This window comes from Hydra vulgaris, chromosome 01, assembly GCF_038396675.1.
Source record: "Hydra vulgaris chromosome 01, alternate assembly HydraT2T_AEP".
NCBI lineage: Eukaryota > Metazoa > Cnidaria > Hydrozoa > Anthoathecata > Hydridae > Hydra > Hydra vulgaris.
The window spans coordinates 34,656,055-34,676,728 of NC_088920.1; the positions used below are offsets into that span (position 1 = coordinate 34,656,055).

Below are 20,674 nucleotides of genomic sequence, written 5' to 3' on the forward strand. Positions count from 1 at the left end.
TCATTAGCTGAAAGTAAATTAAGAGGTGACCTAATTCAATTTTTTAAAATTTATAAAAACTTAACAAAGTCACTGGCATCAAGAATGTAGAGAGCGACTTCTTTCACATATGATGGTCATGCAGGTAGTCTTCGTAGCACAAAGCATAAAATTGAACGAGAACTTACCAAAAACAGTCAAGACTGTTTTTGTTAAGTTTCTTCAAAAATCGAGTAGTGCCAACATGGAAGGCTTTGCCTGCTTCAATAGTTGCCACTAATTCGATCAACGAGTTTTAAAACAATTATGACAAATGAACTCGTTCTCTTCTAAGTTGGCCTACTATAGCCGGTTGCCGTTAGACACTTGGCTCGTAGAAGTTAAACTTCTATTGTAGAATATTACTATAATAATAATAATAATAATAATAATAATAGTAATAATAATAATAATAATAATATATATATATATATATATATATATATATATATATATATATATATATATATATATATATATATATATATATATATATATATATGTATATGTATATATATATACACATTTATATATATATATATATATATATATATATAATATATATATATATGTATATATATATTTTATATATATATATATATATATATATATATATATATATATATATATATATACATACATATATATATATATATATATATATATATATATATATATATATATATATATATATATATATATATATATATATATATATATATATATATATATATATATATATATATATATATATATATATATATATATATATATATATATATACTTCCAAGGCTCCCAGAAGCCCTTACAATCTTATCACAAAGTACCGCGGAAAAACATTTAACTAGAAAGCTAGAAAGTTCACACCTCCGTCCTTACCAATGTCGTTTATTAGGCTAGAGCTAGCGTTAAACCCCGGACCTCTTGGTTCTATATATATATATATATATATATATATATATATGTATATATATATATATATATATATATATATATATTAAGACAGAAATGAAACTGTTTTTATTATACAGATATACACTTGTCAATAATATAAAATAAAGTTATGATGTAGTTAATAAAGTACATTGATCGTCTTTTTTTGGATTCAGCCATAACTTTATTTGATTGCGAAAGTCCGGAAACTTTCCACTGTATATGAGAATGTTTGTAACACTACCCGAAAGAACTAAAAGCCCTAACCATTCGTTAGCTGCTATAAGTTTACTGTTGTATTTTTCAAATTGAAAAGGCGAAAAATAATAAGTGTACAGCATATTAACAACAAAATAAAACGCATTGAACGGAAATGTAGTTAAAAAGAAAACTATTACGGTAATCAAGAACACTTTTATGACAGCACGATCTGCTGAGTCTTGGCTGCCTCGTTTGTCCAAACAGTTTGAAAGCAAATGTTTTTTTTTAATTAAGGATTTAAAGTTTAAAATAGTGTTTCGTCTTTTAGACATGGTTTTCCACAACGAAAATGTTTTCATTCTACAATCTGAAAAACAAGAATTAGTTCTTCGTTTAATAGACTTATCCATATTAGTAAAGGATGTCTCTTTTTCTGGTTTAATATGTTCTTTATTAATTGTTTCTGAATCTTTAGTCGTCAGTATCAGTGAAGTTTTATTAACCTTTACGTTTCGATTGTTAATTTTTATATCAAGAAAATATTTAGACCTCGTGCGCAACGCAAGCATTACGCGTATTAGGTAATATGAAAGCAAAACCATTGGTATCAAACTGTCGGCTAGTAATGCAACTAAAGAATTGGCAATATTTTCAGTTATACTTTTGTATGATGGATAACATTCTCCTGCTTCTACTGTCAAACGCAAAAAAGTGTTGATTTTGATCCCGATGCATATAATCCAAATCATTAAAACTACATAATTAATATTGGTGCGTGACAGCCTTTTAGAAAACGGATGACAAATCGCTCGATATCGTTCAAATCCCATCAAACATAGAATCCATGAACTTACGTTTACAGTCAGTGGACCAATGCAATTAAGCACCTTGCAAGCGAGTAAACCTAATTTCCATTCGTTGTTATTATGTAGCAAATGAAGAAACTGGAGAGGAGTAATCACAGAATAAATTCCGTCAGAAATTGCAAGATGAACAACCAACCAGCGAAATTGAGAAGCTCTTTTCATTTTCAGGCTAAAAAAATATATGACGAACGCGTTACCGATAAACCCAAAAATCAATGTGAACGTGTAGAAAATGGCTTTTAATATTAAGTTCCAAATCATTCTCGCTGTAATTTCTGCTAAAATAAAAATAATCCTTAATTAATAAACGTTTATGTGCAAGTTATTAATACTAATTTACAAATATTTAATTTGAATGCATCTAAAATTTAAACAGTATTAGTGATAAAAAAAACAAGAAAATACAACGAAATTAATAAGATAGTTTTAACGTCTTTTACAGAAATGAGTTAATGAGAAACGCGGAACGCTGTTTATAGTCGCAAAATGTAGGTTAAACAAAGATAATCTCCATAAACCTTTTAGATAACATAATTAATTAAAGAAATATATTCTTTATAGTTCCGTAAGCACGACCTCATCAATTGATTGCCGCCTCAAGCATAGACGCAATCACTATAACTTGCGTCCATAAACCTACAACACAAGTTTTTGAACTTATCCTACCGTAATTCTTTTCTATTGCAAGTTATTTTAAGTAGAATCAACTAACGCAAAGTTTTCAATAAAAAATCAAAAAAGCTTCAAATTAGTTTTTATTGTTTTATGAGGCAATATGAAAACTTATACACCATGTCGTACTTTTAAAGATACTTAGATCTATATAACCTTTTTCATTTTTTACACAGCAATATACGTGTCTAAAATTATAACGCGATAACGTAAGGTAAAATGTTCAGTAACAAAACGATATCAAAAATAAGATAAAGAAATTGTTTTTGAGCCAAAATTTTTGAATGAGTCTTTTGTTTTAAAACTACGTTTGATATCACTTACTTTGATTTTTTTAATTTCCTAAAGTGCATATTTATTTTGAGATTTCATAATTTGCATTCTACAAATAGACTTTAAAATTAAACAATGTCATAAAATAATTTAATAACAAAATATTTCAAAGATTTATTAGCAAAAGCGTTCAACCTGATAATACTGTTAGTTTATTTTGCTGCTTCGAACTTTTTTATTTATTTTTTATTTATTCTTATTAAAATACAATTAGGCATTTACACAATTTGCATTGTTTTATCTTTTTCGTTTTGACAATTTGATGTATTGGTCTTGTATGTTTTCGCTAAATTAAAAATAACAAAAAATTATAGAAGATTAATAATTTGCGAAATTCTTTTGGCTACAATAAGATTGTATTTTTGGAATCAATAAAAAACTATTTGAAAATATTTCTAATAAACTTTTTTAATGTTTAATGTAAAAAACTTATATTTCGAAGACCTGAAAAAAAATTTTTTGTTTAAATAGAATAGTTTAAATAAGTTTTGGGTGAGCTTAAAACTGCTGATTATAACCAACAGGTTATCTCAATACGAATCAAACAATTGTTTGTGGTGTAGCGAAAAAAAAACAATTAAAAATATTTTGTCTGGACTAAAAATAGAAAATGACATTATAAAAAAATATTACAAAAACATGAAAAATATCCTGAGAAAATTTTGATTTAATATTCCGTTCATTTTGATTTAATATTCCAAGAGAATTTTGATTTAGTTACGTTAATAGGGATTGTCTATAAATTACGTCACACAATTTTTGACCGCTTTTGACCTCCCCCCTCTCGTCACAAAATCTTAACACTTTAGTAGCAAGTTTTGTATGAGTCGTCACAAAATCACAAACTCCCCCCCCCTCCTTCCTCTTAAAGCGTGACGTAATTTATGGACGACCCCTTAGTGTTACGTGCGTATTAATAAAAAGCTTCAACATTATGAACTAATTTTTTTGTTAATTTAATTATTTTTTTAAAATTTTAATTTTTTTTAAACCTTTGTTACTATTCAGCCCAGCGGTCACAGACGTCCGTAAGATGTCTTTATAACGCCCTATGACATCACAAGTCCGTGCGACGTCTTTAAGACGTCCGAAAAACGTTCTGTGCTGCTAGGAACTAATTTAAATGGTATTGTTGTTACTTAATAAATATGCCTAGAATTGCGACCCGGCAACAATCACTGTATAGCAAACCGGCAACGAATTATATTCTAAAAGTTACTATTTACGACAACAAATGTGAACTTTTTTTGTTTAGAAAACAAAAGATAATCCTAAAACAAATTTCAAACTGATTAAATATGGTCCATGATAATTCAAGCAAATATAAAAAGATGGTTTTAAAATAAGTATTAAACAAATATTTTCAACACAGTTTGAGTTAACTGTTGCGTTAGTTTGCTAACGCAGCAGCCAGTTGGTATCTTGATTTATATATAAAACAGAAAGCGCTTTTTCGCTCTCTCTCTCTTGCTTTCATATTATTCAACGTGTGACTTGGCGTATGCACTTGGCGCGATCCAAGATTTTATTGTAAATAACGAGTCGTATCTTCAAGAAATATATTATAAAGTAATCTTATCTACGTGATTTATTACTAGAGTCCCTTCTAAACTCTTTATTAACTGTGTTAGAAAAAAATTAAAAACTTGTTAAAATTTAACTAATAAATGTATTTTACTCATCTTAGTTTGAACAGTTTTTCTTTTTTTACCTGGAACTTTTACTCGTATATATATATATATATATATATATATATATATATATATATATATATATATATATATATATATATATATATTTATATATTCTACTGATTCAAAGCGCCTCTGATTTTATGAGCGTAAGTGCAGAAATTTGTATTTAAGGACTAGTTACAGAAACTTGGTAAGCACATGTATGCATAAAATGAACTGCCCTGCATGTTTAAATGCTTCAACAAAGCATGTTACGTGACAAAACAAAGCAGTAAAGACATATGGGATTAATTTATTATCTGAAAGATTAATAATAATAACAGTTGTGACTATGCTTTATTATTAATTAAACAATAGTTATTGTATGATGTCTGGTCTTGATCGAAATATTATGGTTTTATTTTAATTTTATTCTTGAATATAAGCTATATTCCATTATAAAAATCTATCAAAAACTTTTCAGAATAAAGCAACATTTATAGAGCTTAGAAAAATAGTTCAATTAAAGAGACGTTATTTTCATAAAATCAAAAAGTTTTTCAAGTCTTCTTTTAGTTGTTTGTAACAAAACTCTAACATATTCTTACATAAACAACAGATTATTCAATTTTAAAGTTTTTGAAAAACTTAGTTAGATCTCCAGTTTATTTGTTTTGATTTCGAATTTTAAATATGTAGAGGAAACAACACATAAAAGAAGTTTATTACCGAATGTGGCAATCCTATGCATATTGTTAATAGTAAATCCCCTGATTTTTTTTTTCGACTTGGCGAATCACTGAAGAAATCATCTATGAAATAAAAACGCTTATACTCACTGGTTTTTTTTTCCGAAGTCGATGGATAACCTGAGTCTAGTGCTTTAAAAAACAAAGATCTGAATATAATTTGGACAATTTTTGCATTCAGGGATTTTATGACTTATGACTAATAATTGTATATTTAGTATTTTTACATCAAGGACATTTTAGACGATATGTGTAACTAATAATGTTAAAATAATTGCTTCAAGTTAATTAAAATTGAAATAAAAATTTTTAATTATTAGTATGAGCCAATAACTTTTTTATCATTAACAAGTATTTCGCCAGATTTAGTTGTGCTCTGGGAGCCTTGCCGATACCTTTACCAAAGCCCTTAATTTAACTGTTTAGATTTAAATAACTTGTGAAGATTTATAAATTTACTAACTAAATCTTCTCAGTTAAACGAATTATTTTTATTATTATATATAAAGGGCTTATTTATAATAAAAAGCTAGTAAATTTTCCTTAAATTAGAATTTACAAATAGCGATTTTAATATCACTTTAAAATAACACAAGGTTTAAAATAATACAAGGTCTATTATTAAAATCAAAGTTTTTAGTTACTAGTTTAAATGTATAACTTATTTTGGTGCCGATTTTAATGTTCAAAAGTAAGAACATGAACAAAATATAACTATTGAGGTTTATTGACTTGCAATAGAAACCTGTCAGAGTTGTTAACCAAACAGGTTATGAATTATAAATTATCTAAGTCTAACACTTAATTATACCATTTAGAACTTTATAATTGCGCAACTTTTATGATGTTATTTACTATGTAGACATGAATGTTGATGTAAACAAATATTATTTTTCAGGAAAAAATTGTAAAAGTTCACAATCTAGTTATACAATGTTTAACACAAACTTTTTTTTCCATTTTGTTAAAATAATAAACCTAAAAACATTGTTCTGGGAAAATGGGAACTGGTCATTGCAATCTAAAATGAGAACTGGTCATTGTCTTTATAGAGAAACTGCTTTTGATTTTCTTATCTCAAATAAAATTGAAGTAGTAAAGATTTTTTGGAAAAATTAAAAGCATAATGAATAAAAACAGTAACTTACTTTAATAAGTTGTTAAAAACTATTGATAAAAAGAGAAACTTGAAACCAAAAAGGCTTTGAAATCTGATTTATTGCATTCTGTATGACATCGATCTTGTTTGAAAAATGAAAACGGAAAATGGAAATAGCGTCGCATTTTATTCACAATAAAAATAAAAAATGTTTGTATTTATGTTAATTTAGTCTCATATATATATTAATGCGTCATTAATTTGTCATGCACCATCTCGTTGATCGTAATCTTATAATACTACAATGGATTATTAATTGGCGTAATGTCGCTAAAATAAATAGAAAATAAAGTCATGTTTGCATCAAGTACGTCCTTTAGTTGTCGGCAGTCTTCTTAGACCAACACTTTGTTCTAGCAAAAAAAATGTTGGAATGTGTTAGAAACAAACTTAATACGCTGTAAACTTACTTGATAAATATGAAATCTTGTAAATGAATTTTAAATCCCTAATAATTTAATTAATATTATTTACAAGTGGAATTTTACCTCTATAAAAAAAACGGTTTTAATTGACACATTATTAAGTCTCTAATTCTACTTTTTTTTTGTGTAACAAAGAAAGTTTAAAAAAAAACAAAGAGTTTTAGAAAAAATATGTAAGGTCTTAAGTTAACTTGAAGTTTTTTCTTATTTATAAAATTTATTTAGATGCCTTTTTTTTGTAGATTTATAAAAGAACCACTTTTCTATCAACTAATCAAAATAGGGAACTACTTAAATAAACTATGGCTTAAATAAACTATGGTTCAGGAAAATGAGGTTATTGAAGTTATTTTCAATATTTTGAAGTTATTTACAATATTTTTCAAAACCAAAACGAGTGAGGCATGTAATAATACCTACATGCCTCAGGAAATAATAGTTTGTATTTGGGGGCTCGCTGATTCGTAAAGCGTACAGTTTTATGAAGCATTTTGAAAGTGATTTTAAGTATAAAATAATGCTTAAATTTATTAACTTATATTTATTATATAATATATTCTAAACAAAAGCTACAAACTTAAATTTATTAGAGAATTTCACAATTGCGTTTGTCTCAATATTGTAAAATTACTAGCATAAAAGTCAAAAATTCAAAACCCGTTTAACAAAAGATGTTAAACAAAAAGCAAAATTTACTCACTGTTTTACTTATAGCAGTTTAAGAGAATGTTATCATATTATCAAAACCTAATTACAGTTAGTTTTTATTATAAAAAGTTTGCTTAAAATATTTATATAAAACAACCCCGCCACACAGTTTTATTGTTGTTTTATTCAGTTTTTAACATTAAGACGTTTAAAATAAAACTTCTTTTATTTTTTATAGGAACACATAAATTATTTATTTTAATTTTTACATAGTTACTTTACGAAATCATTACAGACAGAAGAAACAACTATGAGTTTTTTGAATTGTCAGATTCTTCAGCCAGTAACAAAGTAAAATTATTGAAGAATTAAAATTTTCAGTTAGCGTATAATATTAATACACATTAGTGTATTAAGATTGCATAGTATTATAGTGTTTATAGACAGAAGTACTTGGAATTCTCAATGTTCTTTAATGTTTTGGTGTTAGTATATATCATGAGCTTGTAAATCAAATTGGATATAACCAATATTATCTATATTGGTTTCAATTTGATTTTTCAACATAATTTTCTGTTAGTAAAAATCAGTTCAATGCATGACGAATTTTATTATAAGACCACCAACATAAGTAAAACTAAAAAATTATTTTATTTTAATCATCATAAAACTTAAAATTAGAATCCTCTAAATCTATAAAGTCATTATCAGTTTGAAAATTGAGACTATGGGCTTATTAAAACATAAGTCTGAAAATATACAAATTGATCTTGAAAATAGACATATTGGTCTGAAAAAAAGTAACCACTTCACTGATTTAGAGATTTATAATCACCATTTTGAATTCTTATTTTAGTTTTAAATAATTTATTTGTCATTAGTGTTGGTTTATTTAACTTTTTCGATAAAATATTTATATATACAAGGATACCTCCATTTTGTTGCGTGATTACAAGGAGATAGAGAGTCAATGTATAATAACTGGTTTATTGGGAATGGTTCGTCTAATTTAGTTTCACCAGCAATAAGTACATCTACAGATTTATTTATAAACAAAGTAATATCCCTAAACTTTTTACAGAAAGAGTTTTTATTTTGGAGCAAATTAGATCCACGGCTATAATTCTCGATGGGATTACTAGATCACCTTTAGTATTTAAATGAAGACCCTGATGACCAAGATGTTTGAAAGTCAAATTAGTGTTATTGATAAAACAAAATTTCGAGTCAGTTATCTCCACAACAAATCGTAACGTTGTCGGTTGTGCTTTTGTATAATCGAAACAACAATGTTGACAAAATAGTTAACAAAAAAGATTTGATTTAGATATTTAGTTGAGTAGATCCGTTACTGTTTTTATAACTGTTTCAGGTAAATAACTAAAATGTTCATTTGTCCCGACTTGAAAAATTATTTTTGAAGGATTTTAATTAATGTTGATTTTACTTAATTTTACGTAATAGGTGGTTAACAGTATCCACAATCTACATTTACAACTTTTGCATTACCAAGCTTATGACCTTTTCTTTCCTTGACACCCATTAGTAGTGAGTCACTACTTATGAAATTGGTTTTAAAAAGGTACGCCTCGCCATTTTTTTAACTTGGTCTGGTTATGGGCACAATAATCAACTAGGCTGTCAATTGAGCCATTTTTTAATAATTTTTTTTCTCTCTCGTCGAGTTTAATTAGTTTTTAAAACTATTTGGTGCTTAAACTTGGAGTCAAAACATTTATACCCATTGTATTGATCTTGAACTCTAAAGTTGGCTTTCCACTTGTTCGTTTATCTACAGGAATGGAAAAGGGAAAATAATCTCACAAGAGCATATGCGCAATTAAAATTTAATTTTTCTGCAATAAAACTACGCATGCTTAGGTAATTTCTTTTGTTAACGATCATGCTATAGTTGTGCTTGTTATGATAATGATCTTGTTAAAGGAATTTTTTTTAGTTTAAAATTTATAACACCCCTAGTATCTACTAGGTTAAAAAACAACTAAAAAAAAAAGGTATATAAGTTTTTTACTTAGGAATTTTTTCCTTAAGAATTCACCTTAAGATGTCTCTCTGATCTCTGGAATTCTAGCATTCTATTGCTCATTGTTCTCTTATCTTAATTTTGAATCAAGTTTTTAAATTTTAACGTCTGACAACGGCAAAATTAACGGCCTAATAACGGTATAGTTCCTGTATATCAAAAACAAAAGAATGTTGAACTAGAGGATATTTTTATTGAGAAAGAATAATACCTGATGTTGATTTACTGTCCAGATAAAGGAACAAGTTTAGTTGAACTCCTTTTTAATTATACCGAGTTTTTTCATTATAGATCATTACATACACGCATCTCGCAGACTTCCTATATACTTTACGGTATGCGTGTAAATATTTACACGCATACCGTAAGTTAAAGCAGCACAGAAGTTAATATATATAAGTAATGGAACTTGGTTGAGCAAACCGGATTCCAGACTGAATCAGAGTTTGTAGAGCAGATCTAAAGCTTAAGACTCTTTCTTCAACATTTGAAAAACTAACTGATGCAAAGATAAAAGTTCAGTATCCCACGTAATATTTAGTTGTTTAAGTTTATTCTGAAGGTTTTTCTATTATCAGAAAGGGTCATCATATTGTTTTGTATTTTACTGTGTTTTACTCGAAAGCAAAAACTCGGTTTTGTCAGCATTTAGTTTACTACAAATTAAATTACTTAAGTGGTAACTACTTTTTTAATTGTATAAAAATTTTTTAAATTGATTCCAAACTATTTGATAATCGATCTTTTACGCTTGATTATTGACAACCATTGTCAACGGTAATTTGATTATAATTTTTTCTATTGATAATATCCGTTTGAAGGTAGTTATTAAAAGTGTGATTTTTTATGTAATTTTCTAAAGTTTTAATAGTTGATAAGCGATGCGGTTTTGATATTTCACAGTTGATTTGTTATTGTTAATTTAGATTAAAATTTCAATAAGTTGTTTTAGCTTGAGTAGTTTCTCTCTTTTCTTAGCTTTTCTCGTTCTAAATCGAAAATGTAGTTTTGCTTTTCTCAAAAATCTTAAAACTTTGATTTCTGTCTTTTTAGCATTAATTATACTTATAATATTATAGTATAATTAATACTATATATGTTAACAGTATAGTATTATTCTGTTTCATATATATTTGGCTTTAAGAGCAACTTTCTGTAAGAATCAAGCAGGCATTTTTAGTGTGTTGATGCTATTGATACTCGAAGGTAAATTTTCAAATAAATTTCAAAAATGTATTTAATAGTTCTCTAGATATAAGACTTTAAAGTTTGATAAACTCTTTAAGAAAATTGATCAAATGATATAGAAAGCATTTTTAAACCTGAAAATAGAACAAAGTATATTTTTTACAATGAATATTTCACCTGATTATTGTTTATTGGCTAGTTTAGACTAAAAATACTAAAATGTTTTATAAAATAATATTTAATATATAATAGCAAGTAAATATTTTCATGGGCGCCCGCGGGATTTTTTGGTGTTTCAGATAGGACACATTCACACATTGTGCAAACTCCAAACTTAAGCATGTTCATACCTATGCCAAATGAGGAGGCCTTGCAAAAATTTGGAATGGCGGAGGCCTGGGAACAAAAAAGCTCTGAAACGTTTGCTCCCCTACCCAAACAATTACCATCAACACTAAAAAACTGGATTTTGTGCCAGACTCCAACGAGACTTATCGACGTTAGTTACGATTTACGATTAAAAAAACTAACACTAGGAAAAGTAAATTTGATAAAGTAATAAGAGCCTATAAAAACGCCTTTTCGATTATAATGGCCCCTTTAAAAAAAAACACGTGTGTGCATCCCAAAGTTTTTTTAAATTGTGGTTTATGTTGGCTAAAATAATTTTTTTCAGTTTATGTGGCGGTTGAAATGAGTTGCATAATAAATTGGTGAGTGGTCGTTTTCACCAGTCATATTAAATTTGGCCGTTTCCACCAGTCATATTAATATTGGCCGTTTTCACCAGTCATATTTAATTTGGCCGTTTTCACCAGTCATATTAAATTTGGCCGTTTTCACCAGCCATATTAAATTTGGCCGTTTCCACCAGTCATATTAAATTTGGCCGTTTCCACCAGTCATATTAATATTGGCCGTTTTCACCAGTCATATTAAATTTGGCCGTTTCCACCAGTTATATTAATATTGGCCGTTTCCACCAGTCATATTAATATTAGCCGTTTCCACCAGTCATATTAATATTGGCCGTGAAATTGTTACCATAGAAACTTTTTGTACAAAATAAACTGACAAACCTTTAGCATATTTTAAATGAATATACCTTTCTTCTTCATTTAAATAAAGCAGAACACTAACTGCAATATTAAGAGAAAGAAAGTTGATTTAGACATTTAAAAAAATTATATTTTGCAGTTAAATAGGTCCTAAACAAACTAACAGTTTGCAAAATTCAGCAGCTTTCCTCCTGTCACCTGTCCACCTGTCTAATTAGTTTAACATCTTGGTATTACCCTCCAAGTTTTGAAGACTTGGTTGTCTTCAAAACTTGGAGGGCAAACATCAGTTAAGTTTAACCAAATTAGTTTACATTCATGTTATGAAGATGTAAAGGCTTACTGCAAGGACCTATTTTTATATAGTTAAGAATCCATATAACCTAGACATACTAAGTGCATATAATCTAAAATAAAAGATTTTATGCATGATTACCAATACCATGGTTACCAATAGTTAACTAAGGTTGGTGTAGTTAAGAAAGGAGTGATGTTTTGTTAATGTGAATCATAACCATTGTTTCTGAAAGTTGTTTCAGTTCTAGCTGGAAAGAGATTATTTTTTATCAAAAACAACACGGTCATCAAATGACTCGTAAATAAAACACTTCTTAATTGAGCTATGTCCACAATATCTAATAATGCACTTTAATTAATTTCTACTGCTCTCTTTTGATAATCTAATAATCTAATAATCTGCAAAAACTGTGGCGGCTTTTTGCTCAAAATATGAACGAGGCGGGGTCTGATGTTGAAGTTTCTTTAGCATTTTAGTTTACTTTCAAACGTTGCGTCGATAAAGCGGATGCGATCAGTTTATTATTTTGCTAGCTCGCTTCACGTTTCGTTGTTTTAAAACAATTTATTAGATGATACAAATTGAAAATTTCTGTGTGAACGTACACAAACAATGAAAATGCGCGGGTTTTTCTTTTTTTTTTTTTTGCGCAGCCAACGTGTTAGCACTGTTTCCATCTACGCCGGTGAGCTTCGACGTGCAATAAAAAGTACGGAAATCGCGCCAGAATTTTGCATTCAACTGAACAATTCAACATGTCTGGTCGTGGTAAAGAAGGAAAAGGTCTCGGCAAAGGTGGTGCCAAGTGCCATCGCAAGATATTGCGCGATAACATTCAAGGCATCACAAATCCCGCTATACGTCGTCTAGCTCGCCGAGGTGGCGTCAAGCGTATCTCAGGGCTTATCTGCGAGGAAACTCAAGGTGTTCTCAAAGTCTTTTTGGAAAATGTGATTCACGACGCTGTGACTTACATGGAGCACGCCAAGAGAAAGACTGTTACCGCCATCGATGTTGTCTACGCTCTAAAGAGGAAAGGACGCACATTGTACGGATTCGGCGGATAAACTCTTCTGCAACAAAAACGGCTATTTTCATAGCCACAAATCTGTTGAAAACGTTTTATCTGGCATGTTGACGTGTAGAAATGCTGCCTATAGAGGCTGTGCTTTTTTGTGAAATTGAAACGATGCCTTCTTTGTTTTTTTTTTGTTTTTTTTTTGCATGCGCTTTGTTTAAGTTCAAGCGCCTCTGCTTTTAGTTTGGCCTTGCGTGGCCGTTACTGTCGATTGTTGTTGCATGGCGTTTTAAAGATGCGAGATGTGCGTGTGTATACATATAACTCATTAAGTTTAAATTACAAGTTTAAAACAAATGCGATGTGACGAGAAGCTTGTTCGCGTAAACTAAATTTATAATGTTAAGTTAAAAAAATACTTTAAAAATCATATTACAGTTTAGGCAATCGTCGCGTTAGTAAATATAGCGCCCAGGGAGATAGATAGGGAGTTAATATAACGCCTAGAAAGAAAAAGTATTAAACAGCATAGGGGAGAGTGCCTCTCGTTGAAATAGAATTTTCTTTTTTTATTTAACCATTTTAAAAAACAAGGGCTAGATACTCTTTGGTTAAGAAACATAGCTTAGTGTTTTACAGAAATGATCGGCGGCCTCAGCAGAGGCGACACACTTCTCCCGTTTGTTTTCACACACACAATATATTTTAAGCTATCTTGTTCTAATGCGCACAACGCCGTTTTTATAAAGATTTGTGGCTATGAAAATAGCCTTTTTGTAGTAGCACAACTACTTGCTGCTCGTGTACTTGGTAACAGCTTTGGTGCCTTCGCTCACTGCGTGTTTTGCTAATTCACCGGGAAGTAAGAGGCGTACGGCGGTTTGAATTTCACGCAAAGAGATTGTAGACTTTTTGTTTTGAAGGGCGAGTCGCGAAGCTTCAGACGCGATTCTTTCAAAAATGTCGTTCACGAACGAGTTCATGATGCTCATCGCTTTAGATGAAACTCCGACATCGGGATGCACTTGTTTTAACACGTTATAGATGTAAATGGCGTAGGACTCGCGTCTCTTCTTCTTGCGTTTCTTATCTCCTGTACCGGCGATCTTGCCGCCTTTTTCACCCTTTTTGGCTACCTTGGGCGCCTGTTTTCCTCCTGTTTTCGGAGCGTCAGACATTTCTAGAATGCGATGGATATCGAATAATTGTGGCGCGCAGTTGAACGCCTTACTCATTTATGGCAGAGTTGTGCTCTCCAATTCAAGTCCATTTGTCATGCGGAGCGCAAAATCGATTGGCTTCGCCAAACCATTGTTTCGGAAAACGCTGATTTTTTATTCGTCGAAATTTTGTCGATTTTGAGAACATTAGCTTTAAATAAGTAAGACAAACGAATCGAGCTACTTCAAAACAAACTCGTTTCGAAATTTTGTCTGTTCCTTTGTGACAACAAAAAATCAAAAATGTGTCAGGACGCGGTAAAGGAGGTAAAGCTAAAGCCAAGGCAAAGACACGATCTTTCAGAGCCGGCCTTCAGTTTCCCGTTGGTCGCGTTCATCAATAATTACGCAAAGGCCACTACGCTAACCGCATCGGATCAGGCGCTCCAGTTTACTTGGCTGCTGTTTTGGAGTACCTATCTGCTGAAATCTTGGAGTTGGCTGGTAACGCTGCTCGAGACAACAAGAAAGCCAGAATTGTTCTTTGTCACTTACAGCTCGCTGTTCGCAACGACGAGGAGCTGAACAAACTGTTGTCGGGTGTAACCATTGCAAGCGGTGGTGTGCTGCCAAACATTCAAGCCGTTTTGCTGCCCAAGAAGAACGAAAAACTTCCAAAGCCAGCAGCAGCCAAGTAAACAGTGGTCTTGGCACTTAAATCAAAAGGCTATTTTCATAGCCACACATTTGTCAAAAACATTTTTGCGTGAACGAAAACCACTCTAGAGTCTAGTTGGTGTTTGAGCTAGTAGTAGGTTCTTTTTTTAAGTACTTTGTGGTTTTTAAACATGTGCGCAGTTCGGTTTGATGACAGATTTAAAAGCGAGGCCTTCGTTATAGTTTTACCCCGCACGTTTACTTTCTTAACAAGCAAACACTTAAATGTAAAATTTTCATTTAAAAAAACTAACTTTGCACACATTTGAGTTCCTATTGCCTTTTGCAATGCATGCTCGTTTATAATACCTAGAACACAGAAAAACTATTGTAGCCTTTCATGTGTTCGGAGTTTGATGTTTCTAACGACCGAGAGACCTTTGATCCGCCTTAAGGGTTACTTACAACGTTTATTGTTAGTTTTATGACATTTTATTAATCACTACGTATTCGGCAACATTAAAATGCGTTGTGCTAACAAAATTTGTCGCTCCTGCAGGAAGCAACCGTCTTTGTTTTTTTTCTCTATGCACTGAAAATATAGGCCAAAGAATCCTCAATGCACTCTATTTTCAGTGCATAAAGGATTCTTTGACCAGACAATCAAGACAGTCGGTTCAATCACTAGCTGTCGAGTGGGTAAATCGTGTGAACAGACAAAAAGTTTCTAAATTCAATCCAGATTTTTTTTTTCAGTCCTTAAAAGTCTTTTTTTTTGTTTGTTTTTTTGTTTTTTTACCAGATGATGCAAGCAATCGATTTGATTGCTAGGTGTCAAACGGGTGAAATGGATTTGATTGCTAGGTGTCAAAATGATGCGAACAGAAAAAAGGTTCTGCATTCGCTCCAGAGGTTTTTTCTAGTACGTAATGTTTTCTTTAGCCAGATGATAAAAGCTGTTTTGTTTATAAAGACTATAGAAAATTGAAGGAGTTTTTTGCATTTTGCTGTTATAGATAAGACTTAGAACATTATATATATTTAGTTCAAACAATGTTAGTAAAGACATCTGTTCAAAAAGAGGCTTTGTGCGTTCTTTTTTATTTCTAAAATTAATTACTCGTATAGCATGTTTCTGTTTACGATAGAGAGGTTCTAGTTGGTTTTTATAGGTACTACCCCATGCTGTATTACCGTAATTTAAATAACTTTGAACAAAGCTATAGTAGATTTGTTTGAGTAGCGACTTTTTCAATAAATGGCGTGATCGTTATATTATTCCGATGCTTTTAGATATTTTACTACCTAAATAAGCGATATGTTTATTCCAATTTAGATTTTCGTCAATAAAAACACCTAAAAATTTAGTAACATTATCCCTACTTATTTCTCTATTTTCAATAAACAATTTTGAAAGAGAAGATTCGACTTCTTTTTTTATAAGAAGGATGAAATAAAGAAAACTTCTTTTTTTATAAGAAGGATGAAATAAAGAAAACTTCGTGCGTAGAAATAAATCAAGAATTAGAAAATTTTTTTCTAATTCTTGATTTATTTCTACACACAGTTCGTTTATAATTTTTCCGGAGATAAAGAAGTTGCCATCATCAGCAAACATTATAGTTTAAATTCTTTTTGATGCCCGATAGAGATCGTTAACATGGATTAAAAAAAGCAAAGGTTCAAGTATTGAACCCTGAGGAACACCACACTTTAATAGAGAAGGATTAGAGAGTTTATTATCTCCATAGTAAATAGATTGCACACGTTTATCTAAGTAGCTTTCTATCCATTTGTTCGTTCTACCCCCTATGCCATACATGTTAAGCTTTGATAATAATATTTTGTGGTCGACTGTATTAAAATTAGTTTTGGTAATGCGGTACACTTTGATATTTGGATAAGAAATCGGGGATGCTTAGTTAAGAATGCAATATTCAGTTAGGTAATCGCGATGCTGTCATTTTTTCAGCGAATCGCTCTACGATTCGCTGAGAAATTTATTTTGAGATGATTTTAATTGAAAAATTAAGTGCAATTGGATGCAATTTTTCATCGCTTTTTATCGCATAATTTAAAAAAATCGCTTTTTTGCATACCTCTAATGCAGTAACGTCAGTGCTTAGTTACCAGTTATGTTGCTGGTTTTCTTGCCAAAACATTGATTCAAATTGTTGCATGAATGGCATAATTCGAGAGTGCGGTTGAGGTTATCAGATGTCTGAAGCGGGAAAGTGGAAAAACAAGGACAATAACTACAACGTAAAACCGTTTTCATGAGACTGGATCAGTTGAAGACCAAAATCAAAGCGGACGAGCACGAAAAAGCGATAAAAAAAGTTCAAAACCAGAGGGAGCATTCATAATATTTTACATTCACAATTGTTTCTTAAGTCATATAAAATCCAAATACACCAGAAACTATACGAGGAAGACTTTGATCACAGAGCCCAAACTGCCGGTCCAGCAAAACCATATTTTGGAAAACATGATTTTTTTTTTCACGTATCCGATAAAGTATAATCTTTAACAAAAATTAACTTTAATCAGGGGAGATTTTAGGAATAAAATATGTGTGTGTGTGGGAGGGGGCAAACCTTAAAACCTGCTGACTGCTATCTGAATAAAAAATAGTGTTTAAAAGCAGAAATGTAGAATTTAGAATCACAAAAAACTAAATACTGTGGAGAAAATAATCCAAAAATTTACGTTTGGTGCGCTATGTCTTCAAACTGCGTCATACTTTTTGACAAACCAACTATCAACGGCCAAATCTCAAGATACTTAAAGATTTTTTATCAAGTATTGATTCTAAAGCAAATTGTCAGACAAATCTATTTCCAATAAGATGGAGCTCCTGCGTACTACACTCTAATATTAGAGCTTGGTTAAATGAGAAGTACCTAGAAAGATGGGTTGGCCAACGGGGTCATTATCCACAGATACAAGGCCATGTGACTTTTTGGCAGATATGTTAAGCTTAAAGTATTTTATTAAAAAATAACGAATACTGACGTTTTGAAGTAAGCAATAACAAGTGTAATCAATTCAATTACTTGTGATATTTGTTACGTCATACTTTTTCTGAAATTCAAAAAAGGATGATTATGATTCAAGAACAAAATGGAGCTCATATTAAACAGTTATCATAGTTATTTTAATTGATTAATAAATGATTACATATAACAATTATAAATTTTTTTATTTTATTTATTTATCCTCATATTTTGCTGAGATATATAAGTTTAATTTTATGTCGTATTAAACGCATTGTATGTCTTCTAGAAAATGATTTCTTATGTCTTTTAAAATATGTCTTTTAGATAAATACCTGTTTGTGACAATTTTGCTATAATAGGTCACATATTGATGTTATTTACCAAAACATAAAGTTAAAGGGTAAAACGGCAACTTTAGTTTAGCACTGAAAATGGATATCAACCGCTTTAATGTTCAAATCATTAAATTTGAGGAGAGAAAAATTATAAACACTTGTGTTTCGAACAGTTATTAAGATTTAGAAAGAGAGTGATTTTATTGTTTCAGATTGTTGCATTTTAAACAAAGAGAAATAAATAATTTTGCTACACTTTTTGAATCAATTTGTGTTATTTTATTTATAATTTTGGAGGAAATTTCTATTTTATTTATAATTTTGATTTTAACTTTTTTACTATTGCTAATATGGTCTAATTAAGTCTGGATCTAGTAAGCCTCATCGCTATAAGTCTCATCTTTTCTATGTAAGCCTCATCGGAATCATCATTCCGAACTTATTGTGAAATATTTTTCTATAATTCAAATTATAGAAAAATATTTCACAATAAGTTCGGAATTATTGTTATCAATTTTTAATTTCTGTATTCTTCTTGGAAACAGAAAGCTTCATTAATGAGTAAAAATGACTTTTAAAAAGAGTTATTTAGTCGAGTATTTTTAGTTTGACTATTTGTTGTAATAACTTTTAAGGTACTTGTGTTTATGACTAAATTTTTATAACAATTTTTTTTTTTAATTTAGTAAATTTTCTTGATAAAAAACGTTATCATATTATATTGTATGTTGCGCAAATCTATAAAAATGAATCATATTACACAGTTTATTATCCTATTAGACGTTTTAATACTTCCACTTATCTATCGTTTTAGACATCCATTTATCTAACGTTATTTTGATTTATTGCACCCCACTAAGGATATGATTCTGAAATTGATGGGATGTTTTATTAAGTTTGTTTTGTAACTTTAAAATTTTTATACAAAACAGTTCATCTGAATATAAAATATGAATATAAAATATTCAAAAGTAATTATTATGTATTTATATTTTGATACATTTTTATTTATTATTTATTTGTCTTCGTATAGTTATGCTGGATGAATGTTGTTTATCATGACGTCTGAAAAAAAAATTGATTTTAAATGCTGTATATATTTTTTACAAAAAACATTTACATCGTATTTGCTTAGAGTTTGTCCGTGTTTGATTCTGTTTCTCCCATCTTTTAAAACTGAGAAAGTAAAAACTAGAGACTGAAGCAATAATGCACGGTGATAAGGAGTGACAAAGTTATCTTTTGAGCTATACCCACATGCAAAACAACTTGTTTGTCAACTTTGTTGGGAACCTTCAAATTTGTTCAGAATTTAAATCATTGCAGTAATTAGTAATTTAATTTTTTTTCAGTTATTAAAGTGATCTAAGAAAACCTAACTGACATAGCACAATTCACCGAGGAGGAGCATTTAACCAGGAAGTTCATGCTTCCTTTCTTATCAATGTCGCTTATTGGGCTAGAGCTGGCATCGGTCCTTGAACTTCTTGGTTCTGAGCTATAAATATAACCACTGCTCTCCGGCTGCTAACTACTGAGTCACAGATGCAAATAAGATGGCGATGTATGTGTGCAGCAGAACAAATTATTCTATGCTTCTTTGAAAAAGTCGAGAGAAGGAGTGCTATCAGATACAAACAAAAATGATAAAATTGTTTTTATTCAATATGATAAAACCTACCTGGTAGCCAAACCTTATTTCTACATCGTTTATATGGCCTCCTAACACTCCAAAATTAAACTCCATTAAAAGTATGAATGTCATTCAAAGGAAGAATTTCCATTGTCGAAGTTACAACAAGTAATACCCTCAAAGATACAATTCGATGAGTTCAGATGCAAAAATTCCAAAATTAAGTAGAAGTATGTGCAATTTTTGATAAATTGTTGACGACTCGGAGAGTTAGGGGAGAGTGAGGAAAATTGAGACATCAAAAAAATTTTTTAGTATAATTTGAATATCTTTTAATAACAAAAATTATTATTTAAAAACTATTAAAACCATAAACTATGTAATCTATATTTTAATATTTTAAAATTTTCCACAATATAATTACGCAAAAGTGATGGGGGAGAAGTGAGAGATTAAATTGAGTTTTTTGGTCTCACTTTAACCCTCAAAAAAAAAAATTTCCGATCAATTTTTTCTCGATACTATTCTGCTGTAATAAATACAAATATTCAGCATAAGTAGTCTGAGGTTGCGTTTTAAACATCTTTTTCATCTGTATTTTTATTGA

The 20,674-nt window shown here is 29.9% G+C and overlaps 3 protein-coding genes across 4 annotated transcripts; 1 reads left to right on the top strand and 2 right to left on the bottom strand.

The window, feature by feature from the left end:
* Positions 1-1,035: 1,035 nt before the first annotated feature.
* On the bottom strand, positions 1,036-6,774 carry LOC101235312 (rhodopsin, GQ-coupled). 2 transcript variants are annotated; one of them, XM_065787982.1, is made up of 2 exons: positions 6,594-6,774; positions 1,036-2,293 (listed from the first exon to the last, which is right to left on the bottom strand). In XM_065787982.1, exon 2 carries the CDS (start codon positions 2,277-2,279, stop codon positions 1,080-1,082), a length of 1,200 nt encoding a protein of 399 aa, XP_065644054.1. In that variant the 5' UTR covers positions 2,280-2,293; positions 6,594-6,774; the 3' UTR covers positions 1,036-1,079. The 2 variants fall into 2 exon arrangements, with proteins under 2 accessions (XP_065644054.1, XP_065644053.1); XM_065787981.1 differs by having other exon boundaries at positions 1,036-2,296; positions 6,594-6,760.
* Positions 6,775-13,020: 6,246 nt separating this feature from the next.
* On the top strand, positions 13,021-13,332 carry LOC136074364 (histone H4-like). The gene has a single exon (XM_065786670.1). It carries the CDS (start codon positions 13,021-13,023, stop codon positions 13,330-13,332), a length of 312 nt encoding a protein of 103 aa, XP_065642742.1.
* Positions 13,333-14,071: 739 nt separating this feature from the next.
* On the bottom strand, positions 14,072-14,461 carry LOC136074365 (late histone H2B.L4-like). The gene has a single exon (XM_065786671.1). The coding sequence runs from the start codon at positions 14,459-14,461 to the stop codon at positions 14,072-14,074; it is 390 nt and encodes a 129-aa protein (XP_065642743.1).
* Positions 14,462-20,674: the final 6,213 nt, after the last annotated feature.